The following is a 17,675-nucleotide window of genomic DNA, read 5'->3' as shown; positions in this document are numbered from 1 at the left end:
CTCTACTTGCATGGTGTAATAATGGCCTAGTTGGGGAGATCGATTTTGAATTTTTCAGCAATGTTTTGGAACAAATAAAAAAAATAAAACTTCGATTTTTTTATTTATTTTCACTAGTCGTATGAAATAAAAGATTTATTTCTTTATTCAGGTAGCATCATGATTTCTGTGGTGAAACCTCATCTGATTTGTTTCTGATTCTTAGGCCTTGTTTTCTTGTCATCTGCACTCTTTCTACATTTTTTTCTAGTATTCTTTCAAAAAATTCATATATTTATTTAAAATTAAAACAAATTATGTCTTTAGAGATGAAGATGTGCATGCTGTGTAGGAATGAGCTTTTCAAGTTCGGGAAAATTACGGGTTAACAGTTCGTTTTCCCTATCAGTACAAAGTACAAACCTCAGGTGGTACTGCTATTGCTTGCACTACCCAGTTTTTGTTCTGCTTTTCTGGGATGTCGGGAGTCTGATTTGTTTCTGATTCTTAGGCCTAAAAAGGAGGCCAATTACACACAAGTTTGTGAATACCTCATCTGATTTGTTTCTGATACTTGGGCCTTGTTTTATTGTCATCTGCATTCTGTCTACATTTTTTTTTCTAGTCTTCTTTCAAAAAAATCATATATTTATTTAAGTACGGAGGAAAATTGCTGGATTGCAACAAGTATTGTTCATTGTAATTGAAGAGTTCTTTTGTGTATGAAGTTGGTAAAAGTAGAAAGGGATGGACGGAAAAACAAGAGAGTGTAGAAAATTTGTATTCTTGTTGCAGGAAATTGCAAGGAGAGATATGAGCAGTTGTATGATGCGAAAATAGATTTTAACTTTCTGTTCTATCATCAATCACCCTAACGACCAAGTTTGCCAAAAAAAACTATTCACATTATTTTCGAGCTAGAAATTAGCGAAAAATTAGTTAAAGATTTCAACTAAATTTTCTTCAATTTCATGCTTCCAGTTTTTAAAATTCAACCCTTGATCTCCACTGATATGCAATCTTCCCATTAAACATAAAACTATACACCTTAGCAGTATTTGTTAGGTCTCACAGATTAATTATCAGTAATCAGCATTTGAAGGATCCACCATAAAACTATACAACATTCTTCTTTTATGCTGCACAGTGGAAATATAAGGAGAAATATGAGTTTGGAGAATGATATTGGATAAGCTTAACAGCATGGTAAGCTAAGATGCCAAGCAGTTTGGGGCAACTCCAATTATTACAATTAGTGTCTTATGTTATTCACATCCTTCTAATTGAAGATTTATGGATATAATCAGGCCCTGCCATCCGAATAATATTGTCCAACCGTGTGAACAAATCCAAGGAAGTGAAAGAATGCGGAGAGAGTGTGACATCCATCTCCTCGTCTGGATTCTCAAGTAGGGTTTGTACAGGCGCCACCTGCATAAAAAGAAAAACAGAAGCTTTTACAAACATGAACCATTCAACTTTACATAATCTTCAGTTCTTCGGAAGTGTTACTCGAATAATACTCGTATTGGGTGTCTAATTGTATCCCTGGACTCAAAAATGAACAAAAAAGATTGTTGGAAATGGCTTAATCATTCCCAACCGACTGCTTAATTATCTTTTTCTTGGTAAAGTGCAAAATACAACCTTGTAATATGCATATAAAACCATGGTACTGTAGAAAAAACCATTTGAAATAATAAAAAAGAATTAAAAAAAAAAAAATTGTACAAAGGAGACGTTACTGCAATTACAAAATATACATTTCACCATGCACAATATCCATATTACAAGGGGGTTTACGTGCTCAATATCCATATTTCAAGGGGGTTACATGCACAATATCCATTTTACAAGGGGTTATATGTGACATTATCCATATTATAGGGAGGTCTATATGCACAATATCTATATTTCAGAGGTTCCTCCTGCACTATATATTAATGGACATACAGGGAGTTTTCTCATTTTGTATATTACAGGAGGTTTTTTGAGATTGAACTAAGATATAGACCTATGAACAAACATGCATGAATCCGCAAAATGGGAGAAACCTTCTGTATACAGAAACATGCTTTCCTGATATAAATATGATTATGAAAATGGAGATGAATCAGTTACCTTCTTTGGCTCTTTGAATGAATTCTCATCCATCAAGTTATCAGATGTGAGCACAGTCTTTGTTGACCCAATTGATTGTATCGAGTTTAGCTTCAGTCCGTCAATAGAAATCTTTAGTTTCACAGTGCTGCTCCCAAAGTTCACAACCTGGAAAAAAATGTTCGCTCCAAAGTGAAAACTGAATAGTGAGGCAAGTAAATAAGAAACAACCAAATATAGACAGGAAACAGATGGTGCATGTAGTCTGCAGTGGCGTGTGTCCAAGACATGAGAGGAAGTTAGATCAGCTAGAGCTTTACAGCAACAATTTCTCTTTCCGTGTGTCAACCAGAGGGGTGTAAATGACAATTTTAATAAGAACTTCCACAGATAATGGTAGCTTGTATTAGAGAAGAAGTAATAGGAATGACTTTGATATACAAAAAGGCAATACAAGATTGAGTCGCCAATCTCAGATCGTGGTATGAGGAATTGTAAATAATAAATTTAAAGCGATGAGGAAACTAAAATATTATACAAGGCACCATTTGCCAAATATCTCAGCATAATATCAGGTTAAAAAATGGAATTATGATCATTATTACATCAGGATTTTGCAAATTTTGGAAAGAAAAAATAAAATAAACGTTTTCCAGCACTGAACATAAAGTTACCTGAGTTTGCTAATCTAAATTCCTTATCCATTTGCTTACCCAAAAAAATAAAAAAATCATATCCATTTGAAATCAAGTATACTATAACCACTTTGCAAGATGTGCTTTTGATGAAAATAATCAAGATGTGATTATTTTCATGAAAATAATCAGGAAAATAATTATTTGTTTTGGGCATGAATGCAAGGCATAGTCCCCAAGCAGGTACAATTTATGCTTCTCTTCATGGCAGATGTTTTTAATATGTATGGCTTGTAATGGTTCAAAGAGGGCCTAATTTTGTAGTCCAAATAGATAATATGCATATCAAGATGAAACATGTAGCCCAATCCATGAGGCTCCCGCTGTTGCAGGGTCTGAGGAGGGAAGGCAGCCTTACCTTCACATGGAGAGGATGTTTCTGGTTTCGAACCTGTGACCTCCAGATCACAATGGAGCAACCTTAACGTTGCGCCAAGGCTCACCCTTAGGTAACAAAATATACTATTAAACTCAAATTTGGTGGGTTTTAATATGATCTCAATTAACATAATTCAATGTTAGAGGATTCTGACGTTCAATATGGGAGTGTTTCTAAACCTTTATTCTTAAATAATTCTTTTTCTCCTCCAAGTTTTGCCAAGTAATAGCAGAAGCAATAAGCGAAGTCGATGAGTTGGCTTCGAGTGTTGAATTAAGAAGTGTTGCACCATTTGACTCTGAGAAGAAGCGTTGCATCCAGTAACTAGGAGTTCCATACTGATGCGAAGAGTTAAAAACAATCGCATCTGGGTTCCACCTTAATTAAAAAAAAAATTCCCAATTAGGTAAGTCACTTAATAATAAAGGTTGGTTCAGAAAAGAAGAAAGAAATTTTACTTCCTGTCATTGGAATTCACGAACAAGGGTGCATAGCTTGCCATTTCAACAACATCACTGCATTAGAGGAGCAAATGCAAGCCCTCAATAACTAATGCTTTAGAATAGAACCAAAAATAAAAAGGGACTTATCAAAAAAATAATAATAATAAAAAGGGCTAGCAAGGCAACATATATATGCACATACAAAAAATACTTATATGCGTGTACGCATTTAATATATAATGAGGAGGAATTGTTGGACAACAACTAGGCTCCTTTCTGCCTACTGTCACTGCTTATTTTTCAGAACAGTGCTTTTATCCTAATTTTTCTGGTAATTATTACTGCTACCCTCATTGGGAAGTAAAGGAGAGAAATCACAAGTCATAGCCAGTGACGTCGTGATACCTTCGTTCTCAAGATCCCCATCTTAATCGATTTGAAAAAGTATGATCTACCTATTCAACATATATAAGAAGCACTTTTTATAATGATTAATTAGAACAACAAAATTAGTTCAATACGGTTCCTGATTTCTGCAAGTATCAAAATTCAATCCACATATAGGAAAAAAAGGAATTTCGACAGGTGTTGTGTGATGAGCTACTTATTATCAGCATACTAAATGTTAAAAGTAAAACATGTGGTGCAATCAGCTAAATATCTACTTTTGTGATATATTTAATGGAACAAGGAAACTGCATATTTCCTATTTTCCCTAGTTCAGACTCCACACCCATTTTTCCCCTATGAGGCCTTGAACCCTTGACCATCTACTTTAGAAGCTGAGGAAATATTATTGGGCTACATCCCTTGGTACATCAGCTGCAGATTTTATTTTTAATTTTTTTTTCCATTTCTTTGTGGGAGATAAACTAAAGATTCCAGAACCCAACTAGAATTGGAGCATACCAAGGGTTGTGGCCCATGTTATCTTCACTACCTCCCTAAGTGAGAGGCCGGCGATTAAAAATTCCACAGGGCCAAATGGGGTTGTTGTTAGTTATTTGTCCATGACCAAAAAATAAAAATAAAAATAAAACTAGCAGCCCTAGTTAGAAGTCATGTCCCCTAGAAATCAACCCTAAGAAAACTCGTATCAATTACAACTATTACCTATAAAATAACTCTCTAAGGGGACTTCCTGATAACATAAAAAGAACTTCGTCAAAAACACACGCCTCCTGGATGTTGTGTATATAAATCAGTATCAAGAAGGAATATTAGCATTTGTTTGTATTTTATAAATAAGCACAGTTTTGACTGAATGAATGCAAATTTGCAAGAGGTAAAGCGCATAATTGCTTTGAAAACTAAAATAGACCTGTTCCTCTCTAGCCCAATAAGGAATCCACCTTCAGCCAATGCCGCCAAAAGACTTCCTGTGCCGGCATCTTTTCCAGTCACAGCATACTCACTTACAAAAGCCTGAAAGTCATTCAGTGGCAGGATTTTTCACCAACAATTTCTGAAGCAAATTCATGAATTGTTAAAAGGTACATCAACGCACCTTTGGACCATTGCGTGATACACGATCAAATTTATGAGCCAATGAGAACAGGTAGTTTGCATTGCTGTAAACCTAACCATGGAATTGAAGTCTTAAACAAGTATACTTGCCATATTGCTGAGATCTTGCAACCCTTATATTCACACTATAGTGAAAAAGATATTAAAGTGAAAACTCATTTAGATATGTGGCACTGTGCTGAAGTTGAGAAACTTACATGAAAATCATACAAATCAGTCGGGTGATCCAACGGTTGAGAAGAGCCGTCACAGTTAGAGATTATTTTGATGTCTGGATATGCACGTCTTATAGCATAATAGAACTTTAGGAAATTTTCTGGCCGAAAGAAAAACATGAGTGTTCAAGCATACAAATGTGAAGGTCTAAACTTGATTAGAGAGAACAATAGCTTTTTTGCCAGAGTAAAGTATGCAATTCAATCATTGACAATTCACTACATTCTGTTTTAGAACACTATGAAAAGCAAATTCATAAAATAAAATAATAATAATAAAATCTAGTTCGTGCCTATTTTGCATACTCTGACTATCAGAGCCTTGGGTACAACCCTCACCCATCAAAATATTAAGTTTTCATGGTAAAAGTCATTCTAAAAACCATATCCAAGCATCCAAACCAGGAAAGAAGCAAATTGAGAATTTCAAATGAGCACACTTTGGACCTTGCTTAATAAATTCTTTCTTCATTTGAGTCTTGATTTATGCTTTTGTAAGTTAATATGTTGTTGGTCAATTATGTTTATGCTTTCTTATGGTTAAGGAATCAAGGGTAATTTAGCAAATTCAAGAATTGTTGTACATGAGCTATGAGAGTCCATAAATATGTGTGTTATTTTTCTATTTAAAAGAGACAAGCTCTTAGAAATTGGTAGAAACTTTTGAAGCTTTAAGTGATTGTGTAATGCAACCACAACCCTAGGAGTGAAACCTGAAGTATTCTATGTGGAATTCCTCAAGACTTAATCTTCTTCTTCTTCTCCTTCTTAACTCAATCCTTTACAATCAAGTTTGTCTTACTCACAATCAATCCTTAATTTTGTTAGTTTTTCATCCCAAAACCCTAAATCCAGTAATCTTACTCCTTTCACTACCCATTTGGTTAATTTTATTCAAAAAATGCTGAATAGTTTCTGTCAATAATTTCCAATAACATAAATTCTAAAAATCCAAACACGTATCACTTTCTTAAAGACAACCAATTTCATTCCCTTTACATCTAGCAATCCCACTACTTCTCCTTCATCCTTTTAATCTCTGAACCTGCAAGCTTTTCAAAACCTTAGTCCACTATAAGACCAATTGTAAGCAGTATTATTTTGAGTGTCCTAGTATTTTCCTAAATCAATTAGCAAGAGAAATGCATCGTACTAAAAATAAATACATACCGCGGTAAGTCTTAAACCAACAATCCTCATTCCCAATAGAAACATATCTCAAATCAAAAGGATCTGGGTGTCCCATTGCAGCTCGAACAGAGCCCCATTTCGAATCAGGATCACCTCTAGCAAACTCAATTCCATCAAGGGCTTCCTACAGTCACAACAAGTAATATCAAGAATCAAATCCAAAGATTGCTATCTTTGATGCTGAATGAATGAGGCTGACTCTTGCATGACACGTACATCCCAAAAGAGTGTAGATATCAGCTAGTTGTATCTATCAATATTGTATAATTAACTCTTTAATAATAAATTATCACAGGAAAAATTAAATTTATTGATTAACAGAAACATTAAGTATTAGATTCTCTTAAACTGTGATTAGCAAAAAATCGTTAGCTCCAATAAAAAATATAAAAGACAATACATACTTTCAATAATATTTATAGCATGTCTAACAGTTATACTCTATGGTGAAAATAAATGGATTATTCTTTTATTAATTAATTATTAACTTAAATGCTAATTTTTTGGTTGAGATTTCTGCCAGCGAGAAACATAAAATGTAAGATTATTAAATGTTCATCCATGTTTGCATTTGTCCATATATGCATTCTAACAATTTATAATAGAATAGATTTTTTCAAAAAATTATTAAGCAATAGAATAGTTATTATTAACCATGACACCAAATTGGTTCCTCCAGAGCTATCAATACTAGAATTATGTTACTAAAAATTAATTATTAGAGGGGGACTATATCATGAAATGAACTATTCTACCATGTCCAGATTTTTCTAGAATTATCAGCACTAGAATTATGTTATTAAAAAAAATGTACAGATTTTTCTTAAAACAAATGAATCAGGGTGTCTGCCAAATTTCCTCTGCAGAAGTAGCATTAGCCCCAAAAGTTAATGAATCTAAACATTAAGTAAGGACATTTGCAGCTCTAGTCATTTATGTTCAGGATCTGCATTAAATAAAATAATTTGGAGAAATAGGGATTTATTGTAGCAATGAATCAATGCAAGTTCTAAGCTCCTCATTAAGAGCTTCCAGTAGCAGGTCGAGTTCAAATCAGTCCATAAAAGGTCGAGAATATGGTTCTTGAAGTACAATATTCTATTAAAAATCTAGAGCCGGATGATCCAATCTATCATTGTTGAAGGATTTAAATATTAAAGTTACACCCTCTCCAACGGCTTAAACTTTTAGAGTAGATAGTTTTTAACAATCATAAACGTTGTGGAAAGGAATTTAAATTCACATCTAACAATCAAAAATTTGGCATGTATCAGTAAGTCAAGTTCAATAATTATTTTATTTTGTATACTTGGGCACACTGAATTACCTGATCTCACTGAATGCACAATTAAGTCTGATTCAATTGCATTAGTAGCATATTAAATTTTAATCAAATCATTTTGGAATCTTTTCTAGTACCATGTTGTTTGATCAGTTTCAGTAACAATGATCTTGTGCATTGGAAAAGTGAAAGACTTAGAGACGTACTTGAATAAAATAGAATATGTTAGAAGGATCAACATGATCATTATGGCTCATTCCTGAAAAAGGAAATATAATATCATTAGTTGCAGTCTCTTTTAGAAACAAAAAATGCAGGTTAATTTATCAACTAAGTAGTTCCAAAAGTACCATTATTGAATACCCATACAGGCGATGCACCTAGGTCCTCTGCCAGCTGCAGAAACAAAATGGTGGCAAATATAAATGGATTAAGAGGACTTTTAGGAAGTTCTTCAAATAACCAAGACTCTAAACCAAGCCTTCAATCACAGGGAATCACAAGATATAACCTGAAGAAACTCAAAATAACCAAGTCCATCATCAGTCCAATAACTCCAAACATCACCGAAGTGTCCAGGCCGTTCCTCCCAGGGTCCAATACTTTCTTTCCAACGAAATGCATTTCTTAACCATTCACCTTCGACAAAACAGCCACCTATCGCAATTGACATAGAAAAGAAATTGTAGTCTTAAAATTGTGAGGATCCCATGAAATATGGTGCTGGCACACAAGGAGAAATCAGGGGGAAAAATACTAATATAAAAAAAAAAAAATGCAGAGGATTTGAGAAATTTTAACAACCACTTCAATTGAGCAAGATATACAACAACAAACAAAGACTTTTCCCAACTGCTTGGGGTAGGCTACATGAATCATATTCTTCCATTCTGCTCCAAGGCCATAGCCTCAGTCAAATCACATGTTATTATATCTTTCTTAGTAACTCCACCTACGTTAACTTTGGTCTTCCGCTTCCCCTAGCAGTACCCACTCTTTCTAATTGAGAAAATTTTGTTTCATAATTCATAGTTATCCCATTAGGTTATCCACCTTTGATCCTCATTTAGCTGAGAAGGACTGACTAGGTACAACCCTAACCTTTCGCAATTTTTTGCACAAAGTGACTGCCTTCAAACTCAAGCTCCCTTCTCATGCTTGGCAGTCCAAACTCTCACTAATGCACCTAGCCATGGCCATTATAACCCATAGGTGACCCATTGCACAAGATCCATCCGGAAGAGGCTTTGAGAATGACACTCTTTCCTTTCTCCCTGAAAGATAAAGCTAAGCATGTGTCTTCGGGATGAGGAATCTGTGGATCACCTTCTCCTCCATTGCAACATGGTTAAAGACTGCTGGAATTTGATGTTTGGCTTGTTTGGGATTCTTTGGGTTATGCCTGGATCCGTTAGAGGGTTGATTGAGGCTTGGAGAGGTTGCCATGTGGGGGCTCACATTGTGGATGCTTGGAGGGCTACGCCTCTTTGTGTGTGGTGGTGTATTTGGCTCGAGAGGAATAGAAGATATTTTGATGGGAAGGAGTTGTCGATTTCTACTCTTAAATTCTCTATCATTTCCACCCTTTTTTGTTGGGTTTATGGGAGAGATCATAGATCTTTAGACGAAATTGTCGATTTTTTGGCTTCTTTGAAGGCCTAAAGGTCCTTTGTGGCCTTGTGTATATTTTCAGGGTTTCGCTCCCCTTTTGAGCGCTTTTATAAAATTTTTCTTACTTATCAAAAAAAAAAAAATACTCTAGGGGCAAATAATTTCACTTCTTGGGCTCACATGAAACCATTCACAGCAGCACTGTAAGATATTACCCTTTAAAATACTATAATACGGTACGAAGTACTGATAGGAATTTAATGTAACAAAAGTTTTTAAAGTGTGGTTCAGGAGTTGGGATTAAGTATTTAAAATTTCATGCATACAAGATAGCATTTAGAATCAAGAGTTCAGGGATTAAATTTCCTTTTGAAATTTGTAGATTCCACATGACGCATATCCATTAAGTGGTATAATTTAAAGTCAATGAGTTCATGGATTAATTATTCTGAATATGCCATCTGTCTTGTAATGGCCACCACTATCATACTGAAGTCAAAAAGCGTTTTTAAGGGGACAAAGATGTCTTAAAACAAAAACCAATTGGTAGTGTTCAAGACATTAGCGAGGCTTTCATGTGAGTTGCAAAAAACTACAAAATTTATAGTGCATAAGTGACCATCAAATGCACAGGAACTGTTAAAACCGAGCAATATAATCACCAAAACATTATATAGATTAATGAACATTTAGGCACATTATAAAGAGAACTCAATGCCAGAAGCAAATCTGTATAAATAAAACTTGAAAAATAATCAAGACCTGTAGGAAAATGCATTAAACAACTTTAAGAAAACTCCTTTTTCTAACAAACATGCATTAAGCTTAATAAAAGGTTGTTTATTCAGTTTCCTAACTGAAAGAAAAGTGCAAAAAGTTTGTGAGACGTAACACCACAACTTCGGAAAGTCAGTAGGCCTCTGCTGACTATTCACTGAAGAGTTTCCACATCTCAAAGAAAAAAAAAGGGCGTAAATGAAATAAAAGAAAGAGTAAAGACACAAGAAACTAGTAAAAACTATTTAATGGCACCAGCACAAACAACTGAAATGATCAAATAAAGATAAAACAGGCAAAACTGAATGCATGTATGAAATTCCAAATATGTCTATACACTACATGGAGACCATCTAGTGAACAGTCTTGTCAAAATCAATAGAAAAAATATATAAAAGTTGCTTCCGTAAATGTTAAAACTAAGAATTTAATTCATAAAGTTGATATATTCGAATATGTTACATGAAATGGCCCGAGCTGCAAACAATACACATAATAAAAATATGAATACCTGGAAATCTAATAAATCCAGGTTTCAGTTCTGCAATCATTTTAGAAAGCTCATTTTGGAAGCCATGTCCCTGTGCCAAGATAAAGGTTGGCAAAGGTTAATAATACTAAAGAAGATTTATATGCCTATCAAGAAGGTAATAGGTCAAGCTCATTGAAACATAAAGGTCATGAAGCAAGGATACTTCAAATGAGAACAAGTGCCCTTCATCTTGGACAAATTTAAAACACCAACGCTTCATTGACACTCTTGGACACATGTTCAACATATTTGAAAATGTCCACCATCTTAAAATAAAATTCTTGATTTAGAGATGATATCGACTCATCAACGTGTGACCAATGAACCTTGGACTAGGATATTTTGCATTGGAAAAATAACATTATTGGAAGAAAAAATCAATTTAAAAGTTCATCTAGAATTTATCAAAAGCCTATAATATCCCAATAACTCTAAGAACAATTCATGCATTATACAATTTACTGATCTTTATGCCATTACAAGTATTGTTACTCTCTTGAACGGCTTCTCTTTCATACCTGATCATGCAGACTGCTTTTCAGAATCTCAATTGATAAGAAAATTCATTTTTTCCTTCTTCTTTTGTTTTCTTCATGCACATATTCCTTTTTCTCTAATATAAATCAATATAGTTATTGTCTTAGATGCTCCAATTAAATCTTATAACTTCTAATGCAAAAAGTTACTAATCCTGAAACTTTTCCTTGGTGAGCATATAGGAACCTAGGTGTCTATAACCCATTTATTTAGCACAAAGAGACTTCCATTCGCTCATGTCTGCACTTGAAAGAAGAAAAAAACGATAATAATAAAAACTAAGCACTTTACATAATGAAATGTCTGATTTAGTTAGAAACTAAAGCCACGCCTGGGGCCCTAACTTATATAAAAAGATCAGGATAAAGGTTATGACAGTTCACCTGTACAATATATTTATTGAGAAGATAAAAACATGTGCAAATATAGACAACTGACATTGTACAACTAGCTAGAATAACATATTGACCAGGAAGAAGTATAGGAAAAGACACATGCCTTGAATGTGTCCAAGGGCATCATTGACACTTGATCAAACCATATGACTCCTTTCCTCGCTGTTGTCAATTGCAGTCTTGAATTATGACTAGTTTCTTTTGCTTCAAGTAGAACCTCCACCTTTGTCCAATCTGAAACATCATCAGCTCTGCAATGACAATAATTAAACTCGAATACATTCCAAAAGGACAATTTAATGTCAAGCATCTATAGATCAAAGCTTATCCGGAGAATGTCTGAATGCCCAAATGGTACTCACACAATGTCAGCGGTAGCCAGATTTTGTAATCCACTTGAACTGGTCAATGAGACAGAGATATTAATTGGATCCAGTGAACGAACATACAGAACCACCTTATAGGTCTTCCCTTGTTGAATATTCTTTGGTAGACAAAACCAGAAGGATTCATATGGCAACAAGCTAGATATTAGTACAAACAATTTGCAGAAATTTCATAAATAATTAATCATGGATCTGAGAAACTCTGTTCGCTAAATAAGGACTAGTGCTCTAACTAGAAAATAGAAGTGTAACTATAATTCTTAAAACCAACTCAAAATAAATTGAAATGGTTTCCTCTAAACTCTAAACCAACGAAATTTGATCTATGGATTGATACAACAGTCCAACAGGCTTATTTATGATGAGCCACAAGTTGCAAATTTGAGCACTTGGCAACCATAATCCAATCCACTGTAGTTTACAGCTCACTAGTAGATAAGCTTTTGTTTCGAGACACAAGAATTCCTTCTTATGGGAAGGCAATAATAGACAGTAGAGGTGAAAACCATATCACATCAAGTGACTAACATAAACAGGAAACTTTTAGTGTCGTGATCTTATATGTTTAATTCTTAGCGCAAACATGGTTTAAAATTTTAATTTTGTTCAGTTCCAGAGTAAATTATCTATCATACTATCTTGAATGAAACTACAACTTTTCCGTCAAACCTACCATACCACATTCTGACTTGTGACAAGAATCGTGGACTTGTTTCAAAATCTTTTCCTTTTTCTTTTTCTTTTTGTTAAATGAACTTTTTGGAATTCTTCATGATATATCATTTTGTTTTGTTTTCTACGACAATACAACCATGAATTCACATTTTATCATTTTAATCCACCCCCACCCCAGAAGAAGAAGAAGAGGAAACAAAGAAAAAGACTCCTCCAAACAAATAATCTTTAGAATCAAAGTGGAGAAAACCTTAAGCTGGCCACACAAAAATTAACTAGGAGGCAACTACCGGTTCCCTAGGAGGTAATATTTGTTCAGAGACTCCTAAGTTGGTGGCACAAAAATTCCTTCTTCTTGCAAGGCAATATCAAAGTTAACGGGGAAAAAAAAAAATCTAACGAATGAGTTTTAAAAATTGCTAGAGGCAACTAACAGATAACATCAAGAGATCAACATAGATGTTTAAACTAATAGTGGTGTGACACTTTGACTTTACATTGTTAGTTCTTATTAAAAGGGAAGGCAACTACTTTTACACTTAAAAGTATCATTTCACACTTTAATTCATAATTATTAATTAATCTGTATAAGCCTCACAAACTATGTAAGTCTCACATATAAATCATAAACTATCAAGAGATGTATGACAAGAACATGACAGTTATATTCATATGTCCATGCACTATATGTGAGACGGAAACATTATTTACTAACAACTAGTTACCTAGAACATATGAACTGTTAAGAAATGGGCCTGAAAATGTATATCAAGCTTTCTAACAACCCCAATATGTTTGACCCTATCTAACACATGAAGACATATACAAATAAGATAGTGTATACTTTTAGATGAATAAATGACACAAGATAACAAAATTTTGACCCTGTCTTGCACATGAAGCTGCCTACAGTCAGAATAGGTGGCAACTTCTTACCATGCCCCAGAATCCAGGGTTATAAATACCAACTCCTCCAGCTGGACAAATATTGGTGCCTTTGCTGTCACAAAGCACCTCCATGCGAAGGGCAATTTTATTTCGTTCAAAGCATGATGAGCGGTCTGTTGATACAAGTAGAGATGCCTCGTTCCCAATTATAGACCAAGGAGCGATATTTGAGGGAGTAGTTTGGCCCCCAGCTTCAAAACCTGAAAAATTAAATTTCATGAGAAAACATCATTTCGAAACATTCACAAACAGCATAAGAGATAAGAAAGGCCCCTCTTAATCATATATGTTTCAGAAAAATATAGATAAAAATTTTAACTGATTTTCCCCCTTTGTGGAACAAGATAAGGAATAAAAAGAAAGCAAATGAAGTTTCAACTGTAGTTGTTGATCTATGAGTAAACACCATGCACCACTTGAATAGCATGATACAATGAAACATCATAGAAGTTTTCTTCTAGAAAAAAAAATATCCTATAATACGATGTATGCTTGAAAAGAAAATCATGAGAACAAAGTAGCTCCAAAAGTCTATAAAGTGCATCAAATCATATGATTTTTTTCTCAGGCTCTCCTCTCATGTAAGTCAGATATCAAATTTAATATTTCCCTTCACATCTAATGACACAAATCCTAATCTTTTGTATGCTATTAAAGCATTGACAAAATTGAATTATCAATCTACTGAATTCCACAAGCAAAAGATTTATATCTTGACTAGAGAGAAATTAGAAATGACCTCTGTTACTCACAAGCTCTGCCCACAACCCACCAGCCCCAGCATGGTTGATCTCCTGCAAGATAACATTTTAGAGAATTGTCATTCTCTAATTAACCACTGGACTGCTTTTGATCTATTTACTCACATAATGTTATTGTATGGATGAACAAACTATAAAAAATCTAATATTAAACTACTATATGGATCCAAAACTCCCAATCTCTAGTCAAATTTGATAAGGGCACTTGTGACAGAAAAGTTTTTGAGCGATGCATGAACAAAATATACATACATGTACAGATACCATAATCATTAAACAATTTGAATTTGAAGTGCAAACCAGGAGAGTAATAAAGACAATATTATAATAACACTAATATAGATAGTAGAAGCAAAGGAACCAAAATTTTAACTGAAGAAGATTTCATCACTGTGAAGAATAAATTTTACCTCAAAGAATAAACCAAACAGAGTTTCAGGTATCTTCCGGCCCTTTGCTTCAGAAGCATCCACATAAAGCTTTGCCGTCTGGTTTGTATCGACCTCAATCGCATAACATTGATAAGCACACAACAGAAAGAAGCAGCAAAGCAGGACACGGTAAGAGCCCATTGCTTTGTCACAAAGTTCAACGCTTGTGCAGGCTATAAGAACACATATAAAAAGAAGCTTATCCAATATTATTCCGATAAATTAACAGAAGAAAAGGAGTAAAGCGAAAACAGCATTAACAGTTTCCACAACCACCTCATGTCATCAACATAAAAAGACATTATAAGATGACCTTTGCAACCATCAAAATAGTTAGTCTGTTAAGACTTAAGGGTGTCATTTATTTTAATCCCAATAACAGTATAAACATGTGGACAGCTTGACATCAAAGGGTGATCAGAACTGTAATAAGTGTTGATGTTACAATTATTTCAGTTCAAATAACACTGTAAAATCTGAATTAAAAGCATTTGGTGAAAATGATCATATTTAATACACAAAAAGAAAGAGAGAGATTCCAACAAGAGGTTAATGGTTTAATTAAGTTCCAATTGGAACAAAGTGACTCTGTGAATGTCTCACCTATCAAGAGAGAGAGGGTAAAAAGTGTAATTAAAAAGATAAACTTGCCGATCAGTTTTCATTACCGAATGATGATTGATATAAACACTTCAAGAGTATCTTATGTGTCCAATCACTACAAATATCGATCAGGCATTGTAGCATTACTCTCAACTTTCATGTGGAGTCCATTAGATTACACAAGCATATTAAATAGACCGACTATACAAGCCGACTATAACACCATCATTAATTACATTCTTGTGGACGCATTGGAAAATGACTATAATCAATAAATAAAATAAAAATAAATAAAATAAAATAAATTCAAAATTTTAATCATTACTCGGAAAACCGAAAAAAAAAAAAGTCAAAATTTTAACCAGTACTCGGAGGATGTGTTACGTTAAAGTGGACCCCACGTGAATGTATTGGTTTGTATAATCGGCCTAGTTAGTCAAAGTATATTAAATACAACGATAAAAGCTATTTGACAAGATGATCGATTCAAATCAGAGTGCAAATACAGAATTAGTAGAACAAACCCAGATATGATCAAGAACAATTAAAAAGATAACCCCATATAAATTATTATGATGAATAAAGAAATAATTGTTGAACGAAATAGATAGAAGAAATAGAAATAAACAGAGAAATAAAAGAAAATTTTCATGAAGATAGAATTAATAATCAGACGGAGCAAAGTTACCTGGAGTGAGAGAGAGCCAAGAGACTCCCCAAGCGGGAGAGATTTTACAGAGATGTGGGCGAGTTAGAGAGAGAGAGTGGGTGTGATGATGGTATAAAAAGAAGAAGCCCCCGTGGGTCGTCGGATGATAACGGATATGTCAAACAGGTAGGGGCACAAAAATAGGCAGCCTTTGCTTGCACGTGAGCATATCAATCAATCTTAAACATTCGGCAACTGGCAAAACACTAACACAAGACTCTCTTGTATTAACTCCAACTGTTGTTTGAACATTTCTTCCGGTGGACCCCAATTTTCGATCAAGTCTAGAGATAATTTTTCTTTCTGTTACGGAGTACTACATAATTATAATAGTAATAATAATAATAATAGAAAAGTTAAAATTTTATCCTACAATAATTATATATATAAAAAAAAAGTTAAAATTAGTTATCCAGCTCTGTAGCCTGTGTCTAATCTCAAAAAGTAATGATAGAGAATTGGAGCTTGAATAAATTTTACTTGGTAGTATCATGATTTTAAAAATATTAATGACATCATAACGATGTCAGCGCATAAATTTGTCTCAAAAATTTTAAATAATTATCCAATTTCAAAACTTGTTTTTTAGTAAATTAGATTTATCATAATTATATCAATCTTTCATTTTATTTGAAAATTTATACTGATCTCTTTTGCACATTATAATTGTGTAAATAATTTATTTAAGTACATAATTTTTTTTTTTTTTTGGAAAGGTAACTGGCCTCTCTTTAAAGTGTTTTCCGATTATTTATACAGAAAAATTACATTACAACTAATTCCCTGTTTATTTTCCTTGATTTTCTTGAGGAGGTTACAGTCGCTTCACCTGTTATGCGAGTAAATCAGGGCCAAAAATGTAAAATTGCAGACTTTGTTAAAACTTAAAAGCATTGGATTAAGGTATTAAACAAGGAAGGGCAGTGTAATTTGTTAAATAAAGAAAAGAGGTCCATATAATCATGATGAGCCTCAAGAGAGATCAATAAAACTTATTCTTAAATTAGTTTTTTATTTTTATTTTTAGTAGTATTAAAAATGGTACACATGGAGTGGAAGACATAACTGTAACTAGAAATAAGATAAGACATGATTAGGCACTCATTGGATTGTTTGTATTATCATTAAAATCTTTTGTTTGTTTGAGTGGAAATGATATTTATGTGCATTTTTGGGCAAGAATCAACTTTTATAAAAAATAACATATATAGGAGGAATACTTGTAACGAATTCTATCCAGATTGCTGCTATTACCAACAAAATGACTAGAAAGAAGACGTGTAGTGTGTTTTTTGCAAGGCCAATTGGTCATGCGTTTACTCCAACACCAAATTCTACAGTACTTCTTTTAAAAAATTAAAATATATAATACTTAATTAAGCTTGCTTATCTACATATCTATATATATATATATATAATATTATTCTTATTATGCTGAACTCATACGATGTATCTGTCAAATCAATGGAAATCTTTGTAATCTAATAGCTCCATTTAAT

At 33.6% G+C, this 17,675-nt stretch overlaps 1 protein-coding gene across 1 annotated transcript; it reads right to left on the bottom strand.

The window, feature by feature from the left end:
- Positions 1-1,134: 1,134 nt before the first annotated feature.
- Positions 1,135-16,339, bottom strand: LOC132313489 (alpha-L-arabinofuranosidase 1-like). The gene is made up of 18 exons (XM_059812275.1): positions 16,156-16,339; positions 14,844-15,037; positions 14,412-14,466; positions 13,661-13,872; positions 12,026-12,147; positions 11,767-11,914; positions 10,711-10,780; positions 8,323-8,468; positions 8,162-8,207; positions 8,018-8,070; positions 6,509-6,653; positions 5,321-5,439; positions 5,104-5,175; positions 4,918-5,021; positions 3,612-3,668; positions 3,333-3,531; positions 2,101-2,247; positions 1,135-1,410 (listed from the first exon to the last, which is right to left on the bottom strand). Exons 2-18 carry the CDS (start codon positions 15,003-15,005, stop codon positions 1,249-1,251), a joined length of 2,019 nt encoding a protein of 672 aa, XP_059668258.1. The 5' UTR covers positions 15,006-15,037; positions 16,156-16,339; the 3' UTR covers positions 1,135-1,248.
- Positions 16,340-17,675: the final 1,336 nt, after the last annotated feature.

This window comes from Cornus florida, unplaced genomic scaffold (genome assembly GCF_030987335.1).
Source record: "Cornus florida cultivar Cherokee Brave unplaced genomic scaffold, ASM3098733v1 CherokeeBrave_3.0.0_Hap2_Chr06, whole genome shotgun sequence".
Taxonomy (NCBI): Eukaryota; Viridiplantae; Streptophyta; class Magnoliopsida; order Cornales; family Cornaceae; genus Cornus; species Cornus florida.
The sequence above is the reverse complement of the archived record's forward strand: the minus strand, read 5'-3'. Positions and strand labels throughout refer to the sequence as shown.